The sequence below is a fragment of the Trachemys scripta genome, chromosome 19, assembly GCF_013100865.1.
Source record: "Trachemys scripta elegans isolate TJP31775 chromosome 19, CAS_Tse_1.0, whole genome shotgun sequence".
In the NCBI taxonomy this organism is placed as follows: Eukaryota; Metazoa; Chordata; order Testudines; family Emydidae; genus Trachemys; species Trachemys scripta.
In genome coordinates this window covers 14,873,337-14,897,089 of record NC_048316.1, presented here as the reverse complement: position 1 = coordinate 14,897,089, position 23,753 = coordinate 14,873,337, and the positions used below count along the sequence as shown (strand labels likewise).

At 49.9% G+C, this 23,753-nt stretch overlaps 1 protein-coding gene across 2 annotated transcripts in view; it reads left to right on the top strand.

Annotated features, from left to right (window-relative positions):
• LOC117867978 (neuroblastoma suppressor of tumorigenicity 1) overlaps window positions 1-23,481 on the top strand; it is a 25,391-nt gene extending 1,910 nt beyond the window's left edge. Inside the window, exons 1-4 of one of the 2 annotated variants that reach the window (XM_034753511.1) lie at window positions 2,982-3,905; window positions 19,517-19,711; window positions 20,869-20,980; window positions 22,071-23,481. In XM_034753511.1, coding sequence (XP_034609402.1) covers window positions 19,542-19,711; window positions 20,869-20,980; window positions 22,071-22,325 — 537 coding nt within the window. In that variant the 5' untranslated portion in view covers window positions 2,982-3,905; window positions 19,517-19,541 and the 3' untranslated portion in view covers window positions 22,326-23,481. Of the gene's footprint in view, window positions 1-2,981; window positions 3,906-19,516; window positions 19,712-20,868; window positions 20,981-22,070 lie in introns of those variants that run through there. The other variant, XM_034753510.1, reaches the window with a different exon arrangement.
• Window positions 23,482-23,753: the final 272 nt, after the last annotated feature.

Here is a 23,753-nt window from a genome sequence, read left to right as displayed (position 1 = left end):
TTCTATATGCATCCGAAGAAGTGGGCTGTAGTCCACGAAAGCTTATGCTCTAATAAATTTGTTAGTCTCTAAGGTGCCACAAGTACTCCTGTTCTTTTTGCGGATACAGACTAACATGGCTGCTACTCTGAAACCTGTAACTATTAATGCCTCTCCATAATCTTTCCATCAGATAATTTTACGTCAGTGCTATGGTATTCTTATCGATTTGGGATCTAGCCAACCTTGTACGTTGATGTGGCACTATGCTGAATGCCTTACCCCATATTTACTGTATTCCCTTTGGCTACTAAATCAGTTCTTTTTATCAGCAGCATTTTTGTGACAATCTCTTCCAGCATTGACTATAGGTATCTCGATCTGTCGTTCTTGAGATTCTTCATGTTACTTTTATTTGAACGGTTAGCGCTCTTGTCCCAGCTGGGTGCTATCCCCCTGCTTTCCAAACACTGCAAACAACAGAGTGAACTATTTTAATGCTTCATAATCCAACAGAGCAAACTAAAAACAACTCCATGTCGTTTGGTTGCATTTGGAGGAGGTGTATAGGGAGCGTAAGTGACTTGCCTAAAATAACCGAGCAAGTAGATAGCACTAGCAGAGCTGGCAACGGCATCCAGAACTCCTGCCTCCCTTTCCCCTGTATTAACCTCAAGTCTGAACTCCGGTTACAGGGTTAATGATAAGACAAAGCTAAGGCCATGAATGGGCAGCAACCCACCAACGGGCTTCATCGCAACCAAAATTTTCCACGTAGAGTTCCTAATACATCTGTACAGCTAACCATGATCCTACATGGCTACCACGAATCAGGTACCACAGTGATGGGCATGGGGTAAGCACAAAGATAAGAGAACATTAAGACCATAGAACGACTACTCTTACTAGGTTTAGGTTGCCAACCCTCCAGGATTGTCATGTGAGGAAACCTCCAGGAATTCATCCAGGCACAATTGGCAACCCTAAATAGGTTGCAAAGTCTCAGTAAAATTTACTGACATCTTAAAAACTAGCATTGAAAACTGATGTCAGACCAAGTCCATCAAAGCTGTGTGTAGGCAAAAACAGGAAGGTGCTTCTTAAGTTTATTTCCCAGCGGGTACAGCTGCAGTGACTTCTATTACCATCTCTGCTCCCTACTTGCTGGGTTATTTTAGGCAAGTCATTTAGTCTCTGTGTACCTCCTTTTCTCCCTATAAAAAGATAAGAATAATGATAACAAGAGCCCCCAGTGTGTCAGACTTCATTAATTGATGTGTGCAAAGCATTTGCAGATCCCCCAGGGAAAGGTGCCTTACAAAGGCAAAGTATTGTCATTAAATCATGTGGGTGTTACCTAAATGAAGGGAATCCTAGACATTAGCCAGAGAAAACGCTTTTTCAGATCGCTGAGGGGCCGTCTATACTACAAGTGCTGGAGCAGCACAGCTGCTGTAGTGATGGGAGGGGGTTTTCCGTCACTGTCATAAATCCACCCCATCCCCGAGAGGTGGTGACTAGTCACCAGAAGAATTCTTTTGTCACCTAGCAGTGTCTACACCAGGACTTAGGTCAGCTTAACTACATCTCTTAGGGCAGGGGTGGCCAACTTGAGCCTGAGAAGGAGCCAGAATTTACCAATGTACATTGCCAAAGAGCCACAGTAATACATCAGCAGCCCCCCATCAGTTCCCCGCCCTGCTCTTAGGGCCTCCCACCCACCGGTAGCCCTGCCGATCAGCACCTCCCCCTCCCTCCCCGATCAGCTGTTTCCTGGAGTGCAGGAGGCTCTGGGATGGAGGGAGGGGAGCGAGGGCAAGGCAGGCTCAGGGGAGGGGCGGGAAGGGGTGGGGGGGGGGCAGGGCCTGTGGCAGAGCCAGGGGTTGAGCAGTGAGCACCCCCTGGCACATTGGAAAGTTGGCGCCTGTAGCTCCAGCCCTGGCGTCGGTGCCTAGACAAGGAGCCGAATATTAACTTCTGAAGAGCCGCATGTGGCTCCGGAGCCACAGGTTGGCCACCTCTGTCTTAGGGTGTGAGCAATGTAGTGAGGTCGACCTAAGTTTTAAGTGGAGCCCAGACCGGAGTCTATCCACCTGCATTGGCAAGATACAGTGCACAGAGAAAGGACATACCAGATCCTACTCTTGATTGTACCGTCAGAAGCCAAGGCCATCTTTTCAGCTCACCATAAAATGGTGCCAAATGCAAAGAGGTCCATGAAGAGGCTCTCACGATCTCATTGGCAGGGATCCCTTATGATGCTCCCAGAGAATTAGGACCGTAGGAATTGGCATAATGGATCAGGTCAGCAGTCCATCTAGTCCAATAGCCTGTCTCTGACAGCGGCCAACACCAGATGCCTCCAAGGGAGGTGAAATAGGCAGCTATGAAATGACCTACCTCTATAAGGGAAGTTTCTTCCTCACCTCCACCAGGTAGAGAGGACGGTTTATGCTGCCTCAAAGCAGGGCGGTTTATACTCCTTCCAAACTTTTATTTTTAAATCCTTACTAATTAACAACTGGATCAAGTCGACTGGATCCCTAACATCCCGGATGCATTGAAAAACTGGGCCCATCAGTTATCTACAGCACCCTCCTCCTTAGAGGGGTCTCTTCTCCTTGCTGGAGCTAGCGAGTCTGAGTGGTGGCTAGGGAGAGGAGCATGAATACAGGACTGGATTGGAGTTAGCAATCTCCGGCTGGAGGTCAGGGAAGAGCATGTTCGGAAAAGGGGGGCGGAGGTGGACAGAGGAGTGGCTGGGGATCTCTACAAATTAAAAACAAATAGTCTGAGGTCAAATTAAAACCACCACCGCCAACACACCCTCTCAGTGTTTTTTGGAGTGTTCAGATGATCTCTGGCCCTGTAGTTTAGCTGCAGCTGGCCCCTCTCCAGGGTGAGCTGCAGAGGAGCGAGAGAGAGAGAAGCGTAAACCTCTAAGAAATTGGGCTGAGGGCACTTTAAATCTTTCCTGTCCCTGCTTGCTCATTCCTGTCTAGTACAATATAATCAGATCCTCTCAGAGTCAAGCCCCTTTCCTTACTGAAGGCAGCCTGGAGTTGCTCTGCTTGTGTGTGTGTGTGAGAGAGAGAGACAGACTGATTGTGATTTTCCTGTGCAGTGCTGCTGTCTCCATTCTGAGCCCAGCCAGGAGGGGATAGAGAGCTCTCTGCACTAGAGTGGAGTTTGCCATTTGCTGTGGGCATTTCTCCGCGGGCAGGGAGTCTTTGGGAGAAGATGCTTTGGAGGGGCTGGATCCTCTGAAGCCCCATTACTTTTCTCTACTGGGTTTTGGTTTTGGCTGGAGGGGTTCTGCAGCCTTTCCAGCCCAGCTCTTGCCTTTCACGCTATTGAACTAGGACTCCTCTGATTTTTTTTTTTTTCTGGACAGTTTTTTTTCCCTCTCCTACCCCCCAGTTGATTGTGAAATTCAGTTTGGATGGGCTTGAACCTTCTGCACCTTTTGGATTCTGTTGCCTGAGTGAGGATCTCACCCCGTCTCTCAGCCGCTTGTTATTATTCATAATTCTTTTTGCTCCTTTCCTACCTGTTGGCTGGTGGCGGAGGAAGTTTCTGCACTTCTGGGTTTGCGAGGATTTTGCCCTTCTCAGTCCCTCTGGATTCCCTGCACTGTTGGGGATGAGGATGTTATAAACTTCTAGAGGGGGCAGATATTTTTTTCTCCCCCTTGATTTCCCTATTTGGAGAGGATACAGATCTGAGGTGTTGAGCTCGACTTGCTCCTTGTTTTTTCCCCCCTTTCTCTGTGGCGATTGAGGGAAGATCCCAGTTCTTTTTAGTAGCTGATTTGCTGGGGCAATCTGAAATTTCTGTCCTCGGAGAGTGATCTGTATCGATCTGCTGGCTTCCCCCAGAGTTTCTAGCCAAGGACCTTATGGGATTTTCCTTCAATCTACTTCATGGTAAGTAACTATCCCCTCCAAAAGCACTTTTCATCCACATAAAGTTGTGAGCTGCTAGACATTGTTGCAATTTCAAAACTTTTCTTCTTCTTCTCTGAATTAAATAAAAAATAAACCTGCATTTTCTTCCCAATTTATCAAGACCAGATTTTTGCTTCTTCTCCCCACCCCTTCTTTCCCCAAAGTGATTCATGGCTTGAAGGATGAGAAATTGCCACAAACAGAAATCAGTTACAGATGAGGAAGACTTCAGGAGATATGCTTTGAAATCATTAAAATATTTCCACCCCCCCGTCCTTCCCGCCCCCCAAAAAGTAAAGAAAAAACAAAACACCCCCCCCATTAGAAGCAGTTTAATTTTGTATCACTTGCACATTTTTGGTGTGCAGATTTTCTGATCAGTTTTCATATTCTTTGGATGCAGATAAGAAAGGGTAGGGGAGGGATATTTAACCAAAATCCTTAAAGTGCATTGATTAATTGGAGTATCAGAAAAATGTAATAGTTTGGGGGAAATAATGAAAGGAAATGTTCCTACTGGAGAGAAAATGATCATATGGTAACCTTACCTACAAACATTGTATTTCTGTTAATTACACATATTGTATTGCTTTTACATATACACACACCTGACAAATACAGTGACTATTTCTTTTAAACCCATTGGAAATATTATATAAGCATTTACAAATGAATGCCTATGTTATACATATACCTATTTCCTATGGTAATCGTAGCTTAATAATAATAATAATTAATAATGATAATAAACATACATTTCATATTTGATAGGTGCCTTATAAATATTTATAATACTATTAATTTGTTACAGACATAATTTCCACATCTTCCATATATAATGATCGTTCAGTTGTGATTTTAGTGATATATGTCAAGGACAGAATTTGCTGTACTTTATTTTCATGCTTTATAACAGTTGACCTAGACAACTCCTTACACTTTAATATGTCTGCTAACATATTTAGCTTACAAGAATATCATCCTCTTAACTATATGTAGATTCTTATCCTGTAAACGCATGGCCATATGTGTAGGTTTTGCTTACATGAGTACTCTCATCAACTTCAGTGGAATTATTTCATGTGAAAAAAAATTACACACATGTTAAGTGTTCACAGGATTGGGGCCGGATCTCTTTACCGTATAGATTCCATGCGTGAAATCTTGGCCCCATTGAAGTCAACTGCAAAGCTCCTGCAAACTTCACTGGGGCCAGCATTTCACCCTATATATTTAGACAAAGAGTTATGTATTATTTGGAATTTTCCAACCAACTCAAAATAAATTGCGTACAATCTAACCTTTTGGTAATGCAGTTTCCCATTTGGATGAGAGAGGTTTGCCCCAAATCTTAAAACTTCAGGACGGGCAATGGAATTCAGCTTAAATGTAGAGAATCTCACATGCTTGCAAATACCCCCAAGGAAGGGCACGGATCAGGGCTTGACCCTGTGTCGTGGAGTCCAGTTTGGTAATTCATGGTGTTTCGGGGGGACTCGGGTGGGTTAGTTATGCTTCTTGAGGGCCCAATTCTGTATTCCTGGTGCAACCAAAGCCCCTACTGAAGTCAGTGAAAGTTTTGGGTGCACAAGGAGTGCAGGATTGGGCCCAGAACCATAGTCCTTTTAAATCAGAACCTGAAACTTGCACATTTCTAGGGCCTGTTCCGGCTCCTTTTGAAGTCAGTTTACAGAACTTCCAGTGATTTCAATCGGGGCAGCATCAGGCCCCTAAAGTCTCTCAACCCGAAGGGGTCCAATTCTGCAAGGTGTTGAGGTGCTGAGTGCTCCCAGTTCCCAGTGAAGTCACTGGGAGGAGAGAGTGCTTGAACTCATGCAGGATTGGGCCCTTTATCCTATATTCACTGGTTAGGTTGTGATTCTTCTGGGGATTGAGTCCAGTGGGATTTATACACAGCAGCTGGGACTAGGAGATAGCCCTTCTGGGCTTTCCATTAGCACTGCCGCTCATTGCGGTTTGCCATCGTCCTCCGACCTTTGTTTCTCTACCTTACCAGCTAAGTGGAGCTTGGCTTTTAGGGTTAGAATTAGTCTGGGACAGCCCCTCTGGTGGTGTGACTCAGCTCCATTGACTTCAAAAGAGCCCCACTGATGTACACCAGCTGCAGATCATGGGCCTGATCTTGTTGGAACAAAATTCCCCTTGAAATCATTTGGAATTTGGCCTCGGGAAAGACTGTGGGATCGGGCCCTCGATTTGGCTGCGTTCTAACGTGTGTCTTTAGCCTTTTCATCATGTGTGAGGAGAAACCGCTCGCTCCGATGGCCGTGGCAGTAAGACAACTTGCTCAGCTTGGAAGAGGTTTACATTTTGGTTTGCTCCCGATCTCACTGTAGTCAATAGGCCCAATCTGGCGGATAGGGAGTGGGGAGAGTTTTGCCTGAGTCACAACTGTGGGATCAGGCCTCAGGGCCTTTTTTGGTAACGCTTGAAAGTTCCACTCAGGCTGAGATGCTCGGGCTGCTAATTTACCCTGGGAATCCTATAGATATCCCCAGGCCTTCATACTAATGCCAAGTGTTTTTTATAATCAGTACCAGGGATATTACAAAGAATACCAAATCATTGTACCTAACGCTAATGCTGCTGCTTCAGTGTCACCAGCACTTCCCACAGCTGAAAAGGCAAGTAACAAAGACCGAGGGTGAAATCTTGGCCCCACTGAAGTCAATGGGAGTTTTGCCGTTCACTTCGGTGGAGTCAGGATATTGCCCTGGTTGTTGGGAAGGGATGAATGATCCCAAGACTTTGAAAGGTCCAGACCTTTAGCCCCAAATTCCTTCCTCTGTCAACCCCTTCCCCTCCTCCCTGCAGCTCGGAGCTGATCCTGAGAGAACCCACCATGAGTGAGCAGCAGGTGTTCAGTGTCTAGTTGAATCAATCCTTTATTAAGATCTGTAATAAATGACTGACCCAGCTAAAGGCATCTGTACTCTGCATCAGAGACCACGTCCGTCTCTGACTTGAAAATGGCGTTAAACTGTGTCTATTTCAATTTTAAAAAAATCCCAGTGCAGTTATTTATTTAAATAATAATAAAAAAAAAGGGTGTGATCGAATTCCAGTTGTGCTTGTTTTGAGCATGAATACGTTGTGCCAGATTCCAGTCTCAGTTACACCAGTGCAAATCTGGAGTAACTCGCTCCAGATTTCCAAGGTTGTAAGCGAGAGTAGAACTGGGCCGGGTGAGGAGTGAAAAATCCCAACTGTTAGCTAGATGGATGTCTCTGATGTCCCGTTACAAATCAAGCTGTAGCGTGAAAGCAAATGAATTTCAAGAGCATTCCTGAAGGTGATTTGGATTGTACCCCCAGTTCTCCTGAAAGCCGTTGTCAGTGTGGTACAGACGAGAGGGGGCTGTAACTTCAGTAAGGACGGCGTGATGAGAAATGCTACCACAGGGTGAGCTTTCTGTTGAGCCAGGTGCTTTGTGGAGACACAATAGGGTAATTGAGGTATTGTTAGTGAGCAAGCCCTGGATTAAGGATTCAGGGGGAAAGGAATTTGCTTGGAGTGGTCAGTGGAGTCGCAGCTCTGGAATATGGGGGATAATAATACTTACCCGCCTTTGCAAAGTGCTTTGCGATTTGGGCATCTAATTCCCCTGTGCTCCTTTGACAATCCCAGCCAACCCCAAAATGTAGCGCCAGCTTCATCCTTCATTCTTCACTTTGCAGCAGTGAGGGTTTGAATTGTTCCTTGGGAAAATGAGTCTCTCTGATCAAGGTAAAAATACAAGAGGAAGTTAGCCCTGATTCGGGTCTATACGTGTGAGCTCGGCCTTTGCCACGCTCCAGCTGAAATGATGCTAGCAGCTGTGTTTAAAAATGCCCGTTGCTTCCCAGTGTAGAAACCTAAAGAGGTTTAGGGTTTCACACCATGCTACGGACTAAACCCCTCTATAAAGGCTCTGTAGCAGGCATTACACGCATCCCTGTCCACGTCGTTAATGCACCCTGATGCTACCAAACCCAGCTCCCAACCACCTCTGAGGCAGTAACGAGTACATTTTCTATGTCTTGAACACAAGGTCTCGCCTCATTTCCATTGAAGTCAGTGGTAGCAGGATTTCCACCATCATTTCCTAGGACAACAGAGCTCTCTTAATGGAACAGGTGTCGGAAGAAGAAAAAATCTTAGCGATGGGAGGGGAGAAAAGAAAATATTTTTGTGTCACAGGCTGACACAATTTACTGACTTTGATCATATTTAGTTTGAAAGAAAATTAGAAATTAAAATGAATTATGAATGGTTTGTGTTAACCACAAATTGTATATGGCACCCCTCACCCGCTGGTAGGCAGTTACTTGTGCTTTTCCCACCATCTGCCTAGTCGAGTCAATCGAAGTCTTTCCAATGACTTCAGTGGGCTTCGGAGCTGTTTTCTGCAGATGCATGAAGCTAGTTTATCAAGTGCTCAGCAGACGCAACGGGGGGCCAGGTTTTCAAGAGCCACTCGATGTATTGAGCTCTTCTGAAAATCTGGCCAAATTGTGAGTGTTGAGCTTTTTCTGAAAATTCTGCCTAGAATACACCATTTTCCTCCGTATCTGCTTTATTGCTAGGAACTTCCCAAGCTCTCGTGGGTGGGAATGAATATGTTAAGGAAACTTGCAGAGGGATAACACTTACTCTCTTCTGGGTTCCAGAGGATTACAACCAACCAGCTCCAAAGTGAGAAACGACACAACACCTATCCTGTTTCAAAGATTATTTTTTGGGGGGGTGATTTTTTAAAAAAAAGAAATAGACCTTCCTCAAGTTAGATATATTTTTTTTAAATTTCCTTCCAATCTTCTGCAGCTCAGTAGAGCAAGACCATAGGTCCCAGCTCAAATTGGATTTCTGTGCTGGGTTAAGCACTTGTCTGTCTCGCTACCCCTAAGAGTTATTTCAAGACATTTCATGTATAACCCTCTCCCCTGTCTATTTCATTGTGACATTTATCAAGTTAATTGGAGGCTTGCAAAAACAAGTGTGGGATTGGCAAGAATTGGTCTCCTAAAAACGTTTACCGTTTGCATTTTTCTGCGACAGAGTTCAAAAAGTAAAAAATTAACTACGTTTTAGTGAAAAGCAGATTCTTTTAAATTAAAAAATGCAAATTTTCAAGTAAATTGCACTGGTTTAAATTTTTGTTGAAAGTATTAGAAAGCCTTTCAGTTTTGTCAGCTTTCATTTAAAACTGTTGTATGCTCAGAATGGTGTGAAACTTGCCCTTGTTTTGTCTGGGTGAGTAAATGAATATTATTTGATTTGGGATTTTTTAAAGTGCAGCTCTCTGTAATCACCAGGAAGCACTGCATGAATAAAGTCCCTTATTTAAGAGGAACCACACTCTTGAGCTTTCTGAAGCATATATGTGTTTCTTCCAATTGTTAACGGGCCAGATTTTCAAAGGAGTTTGCTTCTGTTTAGGTACCGAAGTAAATGATCAGATTTTCAAACAGCTCAGAGTATTGGATGTGGCGCTCTTGCAAAAATCTGGCCATAAATGTCACAAGAGAACTCAGTGCAATCTGATGGGTACTGAGCACTTGTAAATCTGGTACCTGGCTCTTTGGAAAGATCCCTCCCTAGGAGGAAAGCGTGGGTAACTTTTCCTATATATAAAAATGACTGAAGAATATAGTGGGTCAGTGACCTGGAGTGGCTAATCAATTGCGGAAACAGAACAGAATTTTTTTTTAAATAGTGCGGTTGCTAGAGAGTCCTTCCTATAACCGGATGATAATCAGCTCAGGCCTTTTTGGTGAAGAGTGTAATGCTTTTAAAAGGACGCACGGGAGAAATCCCATTCAAATCAACGTGAACGCAGATGGCTTGGGTGAGTAAGGGTTTGAAGGATCGGGCCCCTTAGATTTTAACGCGCACTTGCTAAATACATTTAACTGTTGCCAGCACCCTTCGTGGTGCTGTGAGCTGCAGAGCAGACTTGACTCTCACTGAAGGCAGGGGGAAATGAGGGACCTCCCCATGGACAGAGTCTTCATTAAGTAATGTTTATAAAGCCCAGGTATTTGTTGGGCCCCCAGAACCCCAGGATGCCAGGTGTGTGTCCGCGTCTGTGTCCATGTGTGGCCTTATTCACAACTTGCCTGTGTCCCTGTTTTTATATATTTGGCAAAATCACAAGTGTTTGAATAAGATAAACAGATATAAATAGATTTTATTGTAAACTGTTCTGCCCACCTGCTAGGTTGTCTGATATTTTGGGGGGAATTTTTCCCTATGGAAAAAGAGGGTAAAAACTTACGAGATTTTTTTCATTTTCCACAAGTGTTTGATTTCCAGATGGCTCGGAACAGCTGCGGGCTGGGGGGGGGGGAATGCAGCCTCAGTGGTCAGTCCACTGGTCAGCCCTCAGCTGATGTTAGGGCCCTTGTTGTCCCATATGCTTCCATGGGTGGAGAGGATGCTGCTACGGGAGGGGAGAATTGTCTCCTTGGCACTGCTTTCTTGAGGGCCCTGCAGGGATCTCAGGGGTGTAGGATGGGAGGGGAGGAGATGCTTTCTGAGGCCCTGAATATCTGGGCTTAAGTTACTGGTGCGTGAAGCACAGTTGGTTTGGGCTCCATGCCCATAACCCTTCAGTGAGGGGAATTCTGCAAAGGGTGCTTGGAAGTTGCCAGCCTGGCTCCTGCGGGTGCTGCCAGGGAGGTCAGAGGAACAGCGTGGAGCCGTGGGTGGGGTGGTCCCACATTGTTATGGCCACCACCTGGCCGCGACTCCCTCAGGAGCCGGATAACACGGCGTCTATATGTGCCGGGGAGGTTTTGATGTGAAACATTCCCTATGCCCAGGACTTTGTCTCTGTAGCGTGTGCAGCTCCCACTAGCCTGGGGAGCAGAAGACCAGTCCTGCTTCTCTCAGCTCCATGCAGCCCTTTGGGCCCAGACCAGACTAGTATCCTCCCAGATTGTCTTACCCAGGCAGACTGCAACCTTGCCCGAGTAACGCAGCTCTTCCTTTCTGGGTGTGCTGATGCGATGTGAGCGTCTAGCCCCGGTGGACTCCCATGTACCCAACCCACTCTCCAGAGCACGCCCAAGGCTTCAGCACCCATCTGCAGACGTGCCGGGTCCCATCTACAGCATGCTGCAAAATGGGATTGTGCTTCAGCTGGCTCAGAGGGCGAATGTGCTGTAACATGCTCCCTTGACGTGGAGGTGTTTGTAGATGGGACCTAAGCTGCGTTAACTCACTGACTGAGAGGCCAGTTTTCAAACCTGAGCATTCAGATCTGCTCTTAGATGCCAAGGTGAGCACTTGGGTAATTGAATCCCAGTGTGATCCCTGAAATACAGAAGGGAGTGCCCTCGGTTAGCTGCCAGCAGTTGAATATTTCACACTTCGTGTGAATGTTAAATGCTGAATTTAGGATAGTAGGGATGAGTTAGTGGCTAGAGCAGGAAACCAGGAGTCAGGAATTCTGGGTCCTTTTTCCAGTTCTGCCATTGGCCCAGCTTTGGGGTATATCTGTTAGGCCTGAAAAGGTTGACCTTATGGCGTTCTGCCTCAGTTTCCCCATCTGTATCATGACTTGAATTTCCTGGGGTAGTGAGACTGAGCTAACGCGTGTAACTTATGAGCTCCTCCAATGAAAGCCGCTGTAATACTATAGTTCACTGAGATTTAGTAAAAAGAACAGGAGTACTTGTGGCACCTTAGAGACGTGCCACAAGTACTCCTGTTCTTTTTGAGGATACAGACTAACACGGCTGCTACCCTGAAACCTGAGATTTAGTAACGTGTTTGTCTTATAAAGCTGCTCTAGCCAACATTTTCAAAAGAGGCCATAGACTTTAGGTGTATCTGTTTTGGATGCCAGTGTGAGACACCTGGAGCCTGATTTTCAGAGATGCTGAGTCCCCGCATTTCCCATTGACTTCAACTGGAGTGATGCGTGCTCAGCAACTCTGGTAATTGGGCTCAAGTTTGGCATCCAAAATCACCTCTGAAAATTTTGCCCTCACTCACCCTCAACCCGTCTGTAATCAGTTGGTGTTTTATTGCCTCAGAGTCATTCTCAGTCAAATAGATTAAATGCATGTTTAGGAGTCTTCACTGAAATTGTCTCTGTTTTCCATGGAGAATTCAAATGTGCAAACTTCAGATTCACCTTCTGCATCTGCTCGTGGGTAAGGGAAACACAGGTGAACAAACGCTCACCATTGTCAGGCACAAAAGGGAAGTAAACATGAGGGCAGAAAGTTAATATACAAAAATGCCAAGAAAAGTGTGCTCTAATTCTCTAATTCTAGCTCCCACCTCCCTTCAGATTCGTTTGCTTATAACTTTGCCACTCTCCTTTCCTTTGGGCTGATCTTGAAGGTGCTTCATCTCCGAGGTGATTTGATCCTATCTTTGTCAGCTGGAAAGTGTGAGAGATCGCGGTTCAGCCGCATGTGTGCAGGAAAGGCTGGAGGGTCAGAGATACACTCTCCCTAACCCCCCTAAGTTCTGATTGGGAATTTGAGACACAGCTGGAGGTAGGAACACCCCACATGTTCAACCACATTACATGTATGTGGCTAGAGGCTGCCTTAAGGCACTGCCCTACATTTGGGGGTTCAGTGAGGTCATGTTGCAGAGGGAACCCCCAAAGGCACTCGGGGGGCAATAGCAGCTCCTCCACACTGGCTCCATCGGCTGATGAGTGGGATGGGGCCAGTGTTACAGCAGGACCCCCCTGCTCTTTGTGGAGGCTAGCCTGGGGAAGGCGGGGAGAGGAGGAGAGAATCTTGAGCACTCACGAGAGAATGTGTCATTGCTAAACGAGCCCATTGCAATGAATGGAAGCCATTGTGATGTTCCCCGTGAGTCTATGGGATAACAACAGCAATGATTCGCCTGTCGTGCCATTCGTCCCTTTGGCCACCTGGTTCTTTCCCGGATGTGCTCCTCTTCGGTCTCTGTATCGGTGCCGTTCTCACTCTGTGCTGATTGAAGTGGCCCTGGAAGGTTTATTGATCTAACGAGCTTCACACAAAGGCTCTCTTGAGCCCTACAAAGTGCTCAGGTCAGACAGCTGGGATTGGGCTGCTGGATGGAAAGTGGCAATGTTGTTACAGGACAATCAGGAGTGAAAGCTGCTTTTGGTCCTTTCATCATGAGAACGCAGCTGCGATTGTGCCGAGCGGCTGCTGGGCTCTTTAGGCCAGGATGCGCTGGGATCAGACGCCTGCTTGTTGGATGACTCTTTCCCCTGTAACTCTCTGGGAAAGGATTAGGGAGTTGGGTTGTAATTGAGCGAATGTGGTTTTATCTGGTTTCAGCACACTGTGCCAGGTGAACTGACCGTGCCTTCCGGCCTGCTTGGTAGATTGGGGGTGAAATACAGTGGATGCCAGAGGTATTGCTTAATACAGCATCTTCCTGCTGGAAAGACGCTCCTTGGAATTCTTCTCCATTATGGGCTTGCGTCTGATCCCGCAGGGAGTGGCCTGCCCCTATGGATTGCGGTGGAGTTGCTCATTTGCAACTGAATGAGTGAGGTCAGAGTCTGGCCCCAAAAGGAGAAGAAATGTGCTGCGTTGCCGAAGCGACTGCAAAGGACGGAGACCGGTCCAGGGCGGAAGTGGAGATTGTGGTGCCCTGAAGAGAGGGAGGAGGAGGAGGGGGAACCTTCACAGTCTCTGAGAGCTTTGCTTGAACCGAGTTGAACTTTCTGCTTGAAAAAGGTTTGCCTCTGAGGGAAAAATGTGGCCCTGTGTGGAGAGGAGAAAGAATCCCTGTGTGCGGGGAAGCGCCGTCTCGCTCTCTGGCAGACCGGGGGTCAGCGCTGCTAGGAACACGCTTGTTTCTTCAGGGGCTGGAACGTGTAATTTAGCTTGTCACGGAGGAATGTGCTCAATGTCTTTATTTAATAAGAAGATTGTTAACCTGCTGCGGTGCCTCATCTTCCTTCCTCTCCACCCCTCCAGGCCCAGGGTAAGAAGGAACACGGCGCTTTTGTCTCCCAGCCGGTGGCTGCCGTCGGATGAGTGGGTTTAGTGGCAGCTCTGTTCGCATGACTGGTTTGAGCTATACCAGATGCAGACATGCCACAATTACATGTTGGGCTGGTTTTCAGCCCCAGCTCTAGTCCCTAACTCCCGCGTGTAGGATATTTTCCTACACATTAGAGTCAGCCCCAGCGCTCACTAGAAGCTTGGGACTGGGGCCTCAACTCATGCCTAACAAATTAAAACACCATGTGAACATGGCCCGTTCTAGGGCTAAGGGTTTGATGCTCTTGCCAGTGAATCAATGGGATCTGAGGGCGCTTTGCACCATCCAGAATTGGGCCCTTGATCTGGGCAAGGAAATGGCTTGTAGAGAATCCCCCTGCTAGCTGACTAGGCCTCTCCAAATGAGACCGTTTGTTGTGCTGTTAGGGGCCCCGGGGCGAGAATGCATCCCTCCCTGTACAGGGAAGGACTGGACTTCAACACATGCTAAAGTGCTTTCTTGAATGCGGGCTGGGGTCTGTGCGCTGCTCGTCTTTCACTCAGTCCCTGAGCGAGGCAGGAGCCCAGGTGCTGTGGAATTATCCTGGACACCCCTGGTGATGGAGCTGTGGTGACGGACAGGTTCCGATCTGCAGCAGAAGTATCATTTCACGGAGCCCTGCCCTCCCCCAGGCCTCAAGTGCTGACAGGGCTCGCTGCCTCACCGCAGGGCAGGCTGGGACTGGCCTCTGGGCGCAGAGGAGCCTGAGAAGCCATCTGTGAAAAGAAGGAATCGCTTTTCTCTTTCGAATATCTAAGCAAGCGCCATGCCAACCCCAGAGGAAATATTAGCACCCCCTTGGGGAGCTGCGTGCTGCTCTTTGGGTCTCCCAGGAGCCCTGATTCTGCAATCAGATCTGGACAGGCAGATCCGTAAGCCTGCATAGAACTCACCCCCCTCCCTCAACTCTTCTTAAATGTCAATGGAAGCTGTGAGAAGGCTAGATCCCTGACGCAGTTCACCCTGAGCCTGCAAACTCTTCCGTGAGGAGCTCCATTGACGACACTGGGATAACGCATGTCGATGAAGGCTGCTGTTGCGTGTGAGGGCTGTAGAGACAGGTCTGCCCGTCCGGAGCTGCATTTTAAGCATCATGTATCAGGGCAATGAGAAAACAATGATGTTTTTTACATCCCAGCTTGCACAGTAAATAAATGAAACTCTTCATCAATTGCAGCCTAAGGGCTGATTGCCCGAGGTGCTGAGCGCCCCTTCAGAGAGGCTGAGAGATGACAGCGTTCAGACTGCCCGCCTCTCGATGTCTTCGGATCAAGACTGGGTGCCTTTCTGGGAGATAAACCCTAGTCAAGTTATTGGGCTCAATACAGCGGTAATTGGGTGAAATCCTATGGCTTATGTTATACAGAAGGCCAGATCAGATGTTCTAAGGGTCCCTTAAAATGTATGAATCCATGAGTCATAGGAGCTGCTAAATAAGATTATCGTATTTTATAGAAACCATCTGGGGACTCTCTAATCCGGTACATTTCACCCTGCAGAGTTGCAAACAGATTATCTGAATGACAAGAGGAGGGGCCAGAGGGTTGGGACTTTCTTATCCAGAGCCTCCTCTGACACTGGGCTGTAATTTCTTTTGAGTTCCCAGCAAATATGCTTCCAGCAAACCTTTTAGGGCTGGATCCATGTAAATCCGCGGGATTCTTTCCATTGGCTTCTATGTGGGTTTTGGATCAGGCACTGGATAAATAAATAGATGGAAATAACAAATCAAATGCTTCTAACTAGTATTTTAAGTAGTCCAAATGTCTGACTCCCGCCACAACTCCATCCAAACCCTCTGAAGGGAAAAAAAAACCCTCTTATTTCCATGAAGCCTGCTTTTCGCCAGTGATCGGGGTGTTAATAGCTGGCACTTTGCTCCAGGCCCCTCTCTCTTCATATATTCTGTGTTTGTGGCCTAGAAGGAAAAATTATATGTCTGGTGGCAAGTAACATTTGATGCTGATCAGTGTAGCAGGGTAATTTTATACCTCCACTCTAAAGAAATCCTCCAATTCACAGACTGAGTCCCAGTCCTCGTGGTTAATGCAAATCGAAAACCTCACCCCACTCATTACTAAATTTGAATGGCTCCATAAAAACAAATTATAGAGATTGGTCATTTCCCTGGCTTCCTTGCCTGCAGCCTGAGGTTTCCTAACCACTGCCTGGTGTTGCCCTGCAGCGACACCTGCTGGAGAAGTCTGGAAATGAAGCTGGAGGGGGTTCAAGAGTGTGATTTCGGAGTCCCTAGCTTGTGCCTTTCGTTCTTTGCATCCAGTGAACTGGTTGCATCTTGTTTCTGAGCTGATGGAAGAAGCCATGGAAAGAGGCTTTGTTAACAGTGACTATGGTTTGTCTTTTAATGGAGGTAGCAGGAACTGGGGACAGTGTCCCCCCCCCCACCAATCTAAATACCCATTTTACAACTTTCAACCCCTTTGGAGTGGGGTGGAGACAAACTCCGCTCCCCTGATGGGGCAACGGGGAAGAAGCTTTGGGAATGGAAACGCATGGAGTTCCTGAGCCTGCATGCAGGGAAACCCAGTCGTGTACGGAAGGCGGCTCTCGAGAGCGACGGATCCCTTTGGTCCTCAGCGGAAGGTCGCTGTCTGTAAGCAGAAAACAGGCACACCTACACCATCATTCACTGTGCGCTTTCTGATCTAAAGGGGATGAATTCCTGGTCCTGATGCTGCAGCTCTCGGAGGCCTGTGCTGGCGGTGTATGTGGCCCTGGGCTGTAATAAGAAGCATTCGCAGCTCTAAAGGACGGTTACCACTAGGCTCTGGCCTGCTGCTTAGGTGCTGCCCTCCAGCTGCCGGGCTGCTTTTAACACCAGGAGTCAGAGACGTTTCTTCCCTTCTAACTTCTGAGCTCTCTGCTCCCTGGCAACGAACGACCATGGGCGATTTCCTCGCTGGCCCTGAATAGAAAACACACGGCCTGATGCACTGCACACTTACCCCAACCCAGAGCTGCAGGAGGGGCTAGAGAAGTGGCTGGCTAGCCCCAGAGGGAGGGGAGTGAAACAGTCACGGGATAATTAATATTGCCCGGCAGCTGGAGACCACAGAGAGCGGCAAAGGGATGTTGTCATGAATATTAACTAGGAAGAAGGAGGGAGGTTTGCAATGCAAGTGCTTAGTCTCTAGACCAAGGCCTAGACAGTGGCTCAACCTCTTATTCGGGCACATTGTGAGCAGCGATGGAAGGATTAAGACAGGTAGGCATCAGCTGCTGGCCCTGAGTCGGTCTGTCATTGAATGGGCAGAGGGTTATGGTGGGAAATGTGACGAGGCGATGGAATAGAGTGGCCTCTCTGCAGGTCCCTTGCTCAACCCTAAGGTGAAGGGTTCTCGGGGCACAGCCCTGCTCAGTGGTTTGCAGGAGAGACCCTTATCTCCCCAGCTCTGCTGCTGTCAGTGCTGCCTAGAGATGGATTCGGCCTTGAAACCTTTGGGCCCATTCGGATCGGGACTTGATGGTTCAGGCCCATCTGTGTCTACTGGGCTTTCCTCTGGTTCCTTCCACCTGGATTTCAAGGCAGTTTTGTAACTCAAATGAATAAACCCTCCAAAACTACGGTGAGGTGGCGGGGTGTTCTTATCTCCCTTTTACTCTCTGTGTGTGTGTGTGTGTAAACTGAGGCATAGCACCCCGTGAATTGGTTACCCCACAGCATGTTGGTGGCAGGGCTGGGAACAGATCTGTGGTCTCCTAACTCGAAGATGTCTGCTCTCACCAGTAGGCTGTGCTCCTCTGGGGACTAAGCTACTTCTTTTCCTGGCTAAAAGCGCTTGATGCAAGGTAACACATGTAACCAGTGACTGTGGATTCAAGCCCTTCCAGAAAGGTGTGGTTTGGCCCAACGCCTTCAGTGTAGGGTCCAGGTGATAACTGACCTCAGTCCCTTCCCCCAGTCCCACATGGGAGCCGTTCAGGAGAAACTTGGTGGGAGGTTCTGTTCCTGCAGGATGTCTTAGCTCTGATGTGTTGAGCTCCCTTCTGCACCCATCTCTGCTCTGGCTGGTTAGGGGTGGCAGAGAGCTCTGGTGTGCAAACAGGGCCAGGTCTGCAAGTGTTCAGATCTCTCCACTGCGTGAGGGGCCATGCCTGCTGGCTCTGGCCGCTAGGCCAGTTCTCATGGCAATGTGTGGAGCGTGTGTGCAGCCAGAGAGGTGATGCACTAGATACAAACCCCCATCTTCCCTAGGCGGTGGTTGAATCTCTGCGTTCCCCACTCAGCTCCCCAGGATCTACGAAGGTGTTTCTGGCCTCCCAGACTGCCAGCTGCTAAGAGAAGGGGCATCCTGTCATCCCAACCCCATCCTGCCACCCAGCCCCACTCTGCGCAGTGCGGGACCTAGTCGTACTTAACAAGTCCCTGTGCCCACAGCAGGAGAATAATGATAGAGCGTTAAAAGCTTGGGGCGGGGGAAGGTGGGGGCGGACGCAGGAGAAAGGAAACAGGAAATAAAGGGGCAAAACTTGGTCCCTTGTTGCTATTTTCTGTGTGGCTTGTAAGTTCTTCAGGGCAGGGCAGCCCCGGGCCTTATCTGCCATGCTAAAGAAATAATCCGTTGTCATACGGAGGCATACACATGACACTTTATACTGTGTCTGTGGCTGCAGTCACCCTGGTGAGGTCCTCTCCTGGGAGAGTCCAGGAGCAACGCCACAGCTCCTGGGTCCTTCTCTGTTCACTGACATCAGGATACCTAACAAACTGGCTTTTGTGTGTACACCACTGCCCTCTACTGGATGGATTCGGAACTGCTCAGCTGTGTCATTGGCCCTGTATTGCAATTGGTTTTTCCCAAGTGGAAAGCTGGGCTCTGGATGCATGAGAATCTGAGTTCTCCCCCCGACATCCCAACCCCCGTGGCACCGGGCTCTGTTGCAGTCTCCACAGCAGGACAAGACGGTAGGACTGTGCCAAGGCCCAGCATGCCCCTCTGTGAGGATGCACCAGGTGCCAGGCGGAGAGAGAGATCGTTGGAGGGGAGTTTGGCCTCTCCACTAGCAGATCTATCTGTGGAGCAGACAGTGGGAGGGGGGTGCATTTTCAGGACAGTAGGTGGTGGAAGTGGTGCTTGGCTTCCATTGCTGTGGTCCATCCTATTCTCCACCACACATCGTGGCACCTGGGTTTGGCCCCCCATAAAGCCCAAGGGAATGATTCACCTAGGCCCCCTCCCATCAGGAGCAACCCCTAGCATCTGCCCTGCCATTTGCTCCTGACGTCCCTCTAACCTGGCTTGTGATGGATAAATGCCTGGCTTGCAGAGAGGCCAGTAGTGCAGAAGAAGGATGGACCAGACTCCAGCACTTACAACATTGTATAGGGCCTGATTTATAGGGCACATGCGGGTGGGATTGGCGAGTGCTCACCATCTGGTCCATAGTCTGAGGCAGGGCCCAAAGGAACCTAGGCAAACAGGTATTAACGTGCTCCTCCTTCCCAGGGGGCTTGTGGGGTTTAGCGCAGGAAGGCTCCTAGGGCGTTTTGAGATCTGAGGGAGGGGACGGGGGTCACTTTCCCACCTGCTCAAGCTTTGCTCTCTGGATTCTAGTTCTAGGGTTTCGGTGGAGCTGGCCATGATGTTACGGTTCCTGGTGGCTGCCCTCTTCCCAGCTGTGATCCTGGCCGCGCCGCCCCCCATTAACAAACTGGCCCTTTTCCCGGACAAGAGCGCGTGGTGCGAGGCGAAGAACATCACCCAGATTGTGGGGCACAGCGGCTGCGAGTCTAAGTCCATCCAGAACAGGTACGGGGGGAGCAGGCTGCAGCAGCCAGGGCTTCTCTAGATGCACCTTGTTTCCTTCACTGTTCAGGTTGGTGACTTTGCCTGATGCAGACTCCCTGCTAAGGGAGAAGATTTTGAGTCAATTGCAGGATCAGGGCCCTAGTTGGGCACCATCTGGGCTGTTGTATGGAATTGATGGGTCAGGGGGCAGAGCCAGAACTAGGAGGAGGTTCCTAGAACAGGTTGTTACCACGCGCCAAGCTGGAGTCAGAGGGAGACACTGAGGGAAATGTGCACTCAAGCCCTCATTTCCCCCTTAAGAGACTTAAAGCGCAGGGCGACTCTCTTGCAAGTGACTTCAAGCTGCAGTCACCCTGGTGAGGTCCTCTCCTGGGAGAGTCCAGGAGCAACGCCACAGCTCCTGGGTCCTGCTCTGTTCACTGACATCAGGATACCTAACGAACTGGCTTTAGTGTGTACACCACTGCCCTCTACTGGATGGATTCAGAACTGCTCAGCTGTGGTATTAGGTATCCTGATGTCATTGGCCCTGTACTGCAACTGGTTTTTCCCAAGTGGCAAGCTAGGCTCTGGATGCATGAGAATCGGAGTTCTCCCCCCGACATCCCAAGTGGCTGTGGTGTGCGCACAAGTGTTTATTGCAATGCAGCTATATCTTGTTAAACTGGGGCACTCTGTGGCCTCCTTGAGTCAACATGCAGGCCATATGTGTCCCAGTATATGAAAGCCAAGACAATGACCCTCCTTCCTCTCCCCACGACTTCCATCCAAGTCCTTCAGCCCCACCTCTGCTTCTCTGGCCCATCGGATGCTGGCTCACTATAGGGCATGTGAGGAGCTTCTCATGGGGAGGAGGAGAAGGATGCTGCATCGAGACGCTACCTGCTTCATCACTGCAAGACGCAGCTGGAGCAGCTCTGGCTATGGGGCTGAGCTGCTGCAGAGAGAAGCCCTTTCAGGCTCTTTCCTCTCTAGCCACCTATCTCCAGCCTGTCCTGGTAGGAGACCATGATCCTGCTGCCTCCCTCGCCTCCCCCGCAAGCACTGCCGGCTACCAGAGCCCTAGGCAGGGAGCATCTCGTGCATGGTTTGCATCAAGCTCCCAGTCCCATCTAATGCTCAGCTCCATGGGCTTTACTCCTGTCTTTTCTTCACAGGGCCTGCTTGGGACAGTGCTTCAGCTACAGCGTCCCCAACACCTTCCCTCAGTCTACAGAATCCCTGGTGCACTGTGACTCCTGCATGCCTGCACAATCCATGTGGGAAATCGTGAGTAACCCCTCCTGCTCTAAGGCCCTGTTAGTATCTGGGGATGGCTGGCTTTGCAGTTCGGGTGCAGGCCTGGGAACTGAGAGACCCGGATTCTAGTCCTGCCTGCTTTGTGCCTCAGTTTCCCCACCTGTGTCATGGGCCCGGGGTGATTTGTTGATGCCTCTGAAGTGCCCTGTGATCCTTAGATGGAAAGTGCTAGTCAAGGCAAGTCTATTGCTATGAATAATACTAAAAAATACATAAATGTTTGCTGAGCCATCCCCCCGTGACTCCATGCATTATTCATTTCTGCTCTCACGCCCACATGCCCTGTCTTCTGATCGCTCCCTTTGTCTCCATCTCCCACTCGTGGCTTTGTGCCTTCTTCCGTGCCTGAAACAGCCTCCCACGTCCCATCTGCCAGTCACCCGCCGCTCTCCTCACCAGCAATGTCTCTGCACCCTCGCCCGCCCCAAGCCTCGCCCCATTTAGCCGTGTGAGCCTGGGAACAAGGCGGGTTCGGTGCTGGTGCAGTGACACCCCCAGTGCCGTGTGAATCACTACATGCGTCCGGGGGCTCTAAAGCCAGCTGGTGCCAGGAGTCAGAACTAGGGTCTGTCCTGAGCTCTGCTGCTGATTCACTGGGCGCCTTTGGGGCAGGTGACTTAGGGCAAAACTTTCCAAAGCCGCCTCTGATTCCGGATCTCCAGCGAAGGGGTGGCGTTTGCGAGGGCCGGCCAAGTTTCTTCTTCTTTGATATTTCTATTGCAGTGGTGCCTGGCTGGGGACTTGCTGTGCCAGGAGCTGTACAAATGCAATCCCTTGGCCAACCTCGGGGATTGAACCAGGGCCTCCAGAGCTGAGAGTCTCTACAGCTTGAGGCTTGGAGCTGTAACAGCCGTGCAGCCTCTGAACATGGGACGCTGACCGCTGGGCTATGCAGACTCCTAGGAAATCAGGGTCCCTGCCCATAAGAGCTTCCAGTTGGAAAGGGGCAGAGTGTGCTCCGAGCTGTGTGCCCCGCCCTGCCCTGCAGCAGGCTGCGGGTATGTGTTGGAGGGGAGGGGGACTATCTCCCGCTCACTCCCCTCCTCTTCCTCTGATCCAGGTGACGCTGGATTGCCCGGGCAACGCCGAGATCCCCCGAGTCGACAAGCTGGTGGAGAAGATCCTCCGCTGCAGCTGCCAGGCCTGCGGGAAGGAGCCGAGCCACGAGGGGGCGCTGTTCAACGTCTACCTGAACGCAGAGGAGAACCTGCCCGCCGAGGGCCCCAGCCCCCATCACTACGCCCACCACCAGCAGGAGGCGGAAGAGGCTCCCGTCTCCAACCGCCACCGCGAGGAGGAGGGGGGCGAGGAGTGACCCACGCCCTCCAGGACTGTCCGTCCTTCCAGCCTGCAGTGCAGACCGGGGGTGGTGCACGGGGGAGGGGGTGGGGCTGCGGGGTGTCTTACCTGTCTACTAACTACCCATCATGCTTTGCTCTTAGCGGCGCTGTGGGGTGGGCAAGAACGTCCGAGGTGCAGACGGGGCTTGGGCTGACACCTGGGGATGGGAGCGTGGGGGATCTGAGCAAATCTACTTGCACATCATAGTGATAATATATTGTCCGGGGGCGGGAGGTTAGGAGAGGGGCAGGACGGGACCCCTCGGGGGCGGAGGGTGGCACAGGCTGGCTCTGCAGGGTTTGGAACCGGGCTTTGGAGCCTCTTCTGCCTTCTCTTCCTTTTCCTCTGTAGTTTTAATGGACTCTCGCTGGGGGACCAGCCTCTCTCTGCTCTCCTGGGATGACCGTGAGGGTGAGCTATCTCCCGCATCCTCCTGGGAGTGGGGCATCCCCCCAGCCTCCTGGGGGTGTAGGGCTGGGGTGCGCTGCCTCTCTGTTGCCCCTAGGGGTGGGTGGTTTAGGGAGACTCCAACACTGAGGCCTTGGCTAGGGGATAGGAAGATCTTTCGTTCTCCATACCCAGAGGAACTCACTGATTGAAACTGCACCCAGCTCTGGGTTCAGGCAGGTCTTGGTTCTCGCTTTGCCCCGAATGTGACTCCGGCAGGGAAATGGGGGAGCCTAAGTAGGGTTTTATCCCCAGTGCTGGTTATCCGCAGGACGGAGATGGTGTGTGCCGGGTGCTGAGGGTGGGAGAAGATGCATGTGCATGCTGGGGTCTGGGACAGGAATGACACGGTGGCCTATGGGGGGCCGGGAGGGCTGGTGGAAGGGAGTGGAGGGTCTAGGGACTCTGCATTTCTCCAGCACTCCCATGCTCTGTATTCTTTGGCTCCTATTGGTCTTGCCCCAGAAAACAGGGTGTTTGCACCTGCTCATGTCCCTGGGTTTATTGATGGACCCTGGCGCTCCCTCCTATCCCTCATCCTCTGGGGTGGGTCAAGGAGAAGCAGCGCAAGGGGCAGGAAGGACTCTCCTTGCTCGCTGCCTAGTCCGAGTCCACTGCAAACCCGGTGTGCACCCAGCTGAGAAGGAAGAGCTCCCTTGGGGGAAGGCAGGGCCTGCTGGGGAGTGCCGATATCGCTCAGGGGAGAGGAGAATCCAGGCAGCCCTGGCATCTCCACGACTTGGGCAGGGTCAGTGCCTGGGAGATATTCAGCCCCTCAGAGTGGGAGCTGTATTTTCACTAGCCTGAGTTGCTGGTTGCTCCCTTCCCAGGGGACCAGCCAGAACCGGGGCTCAAGGCCCAATGCTTTACAAGTGGACCCAGAAACCTTCCTTCCTCTCCCCACTCCACCGCCCAGCCAAACCTGCTGCCATATTTGCGTCTGTTCCCAATGGTT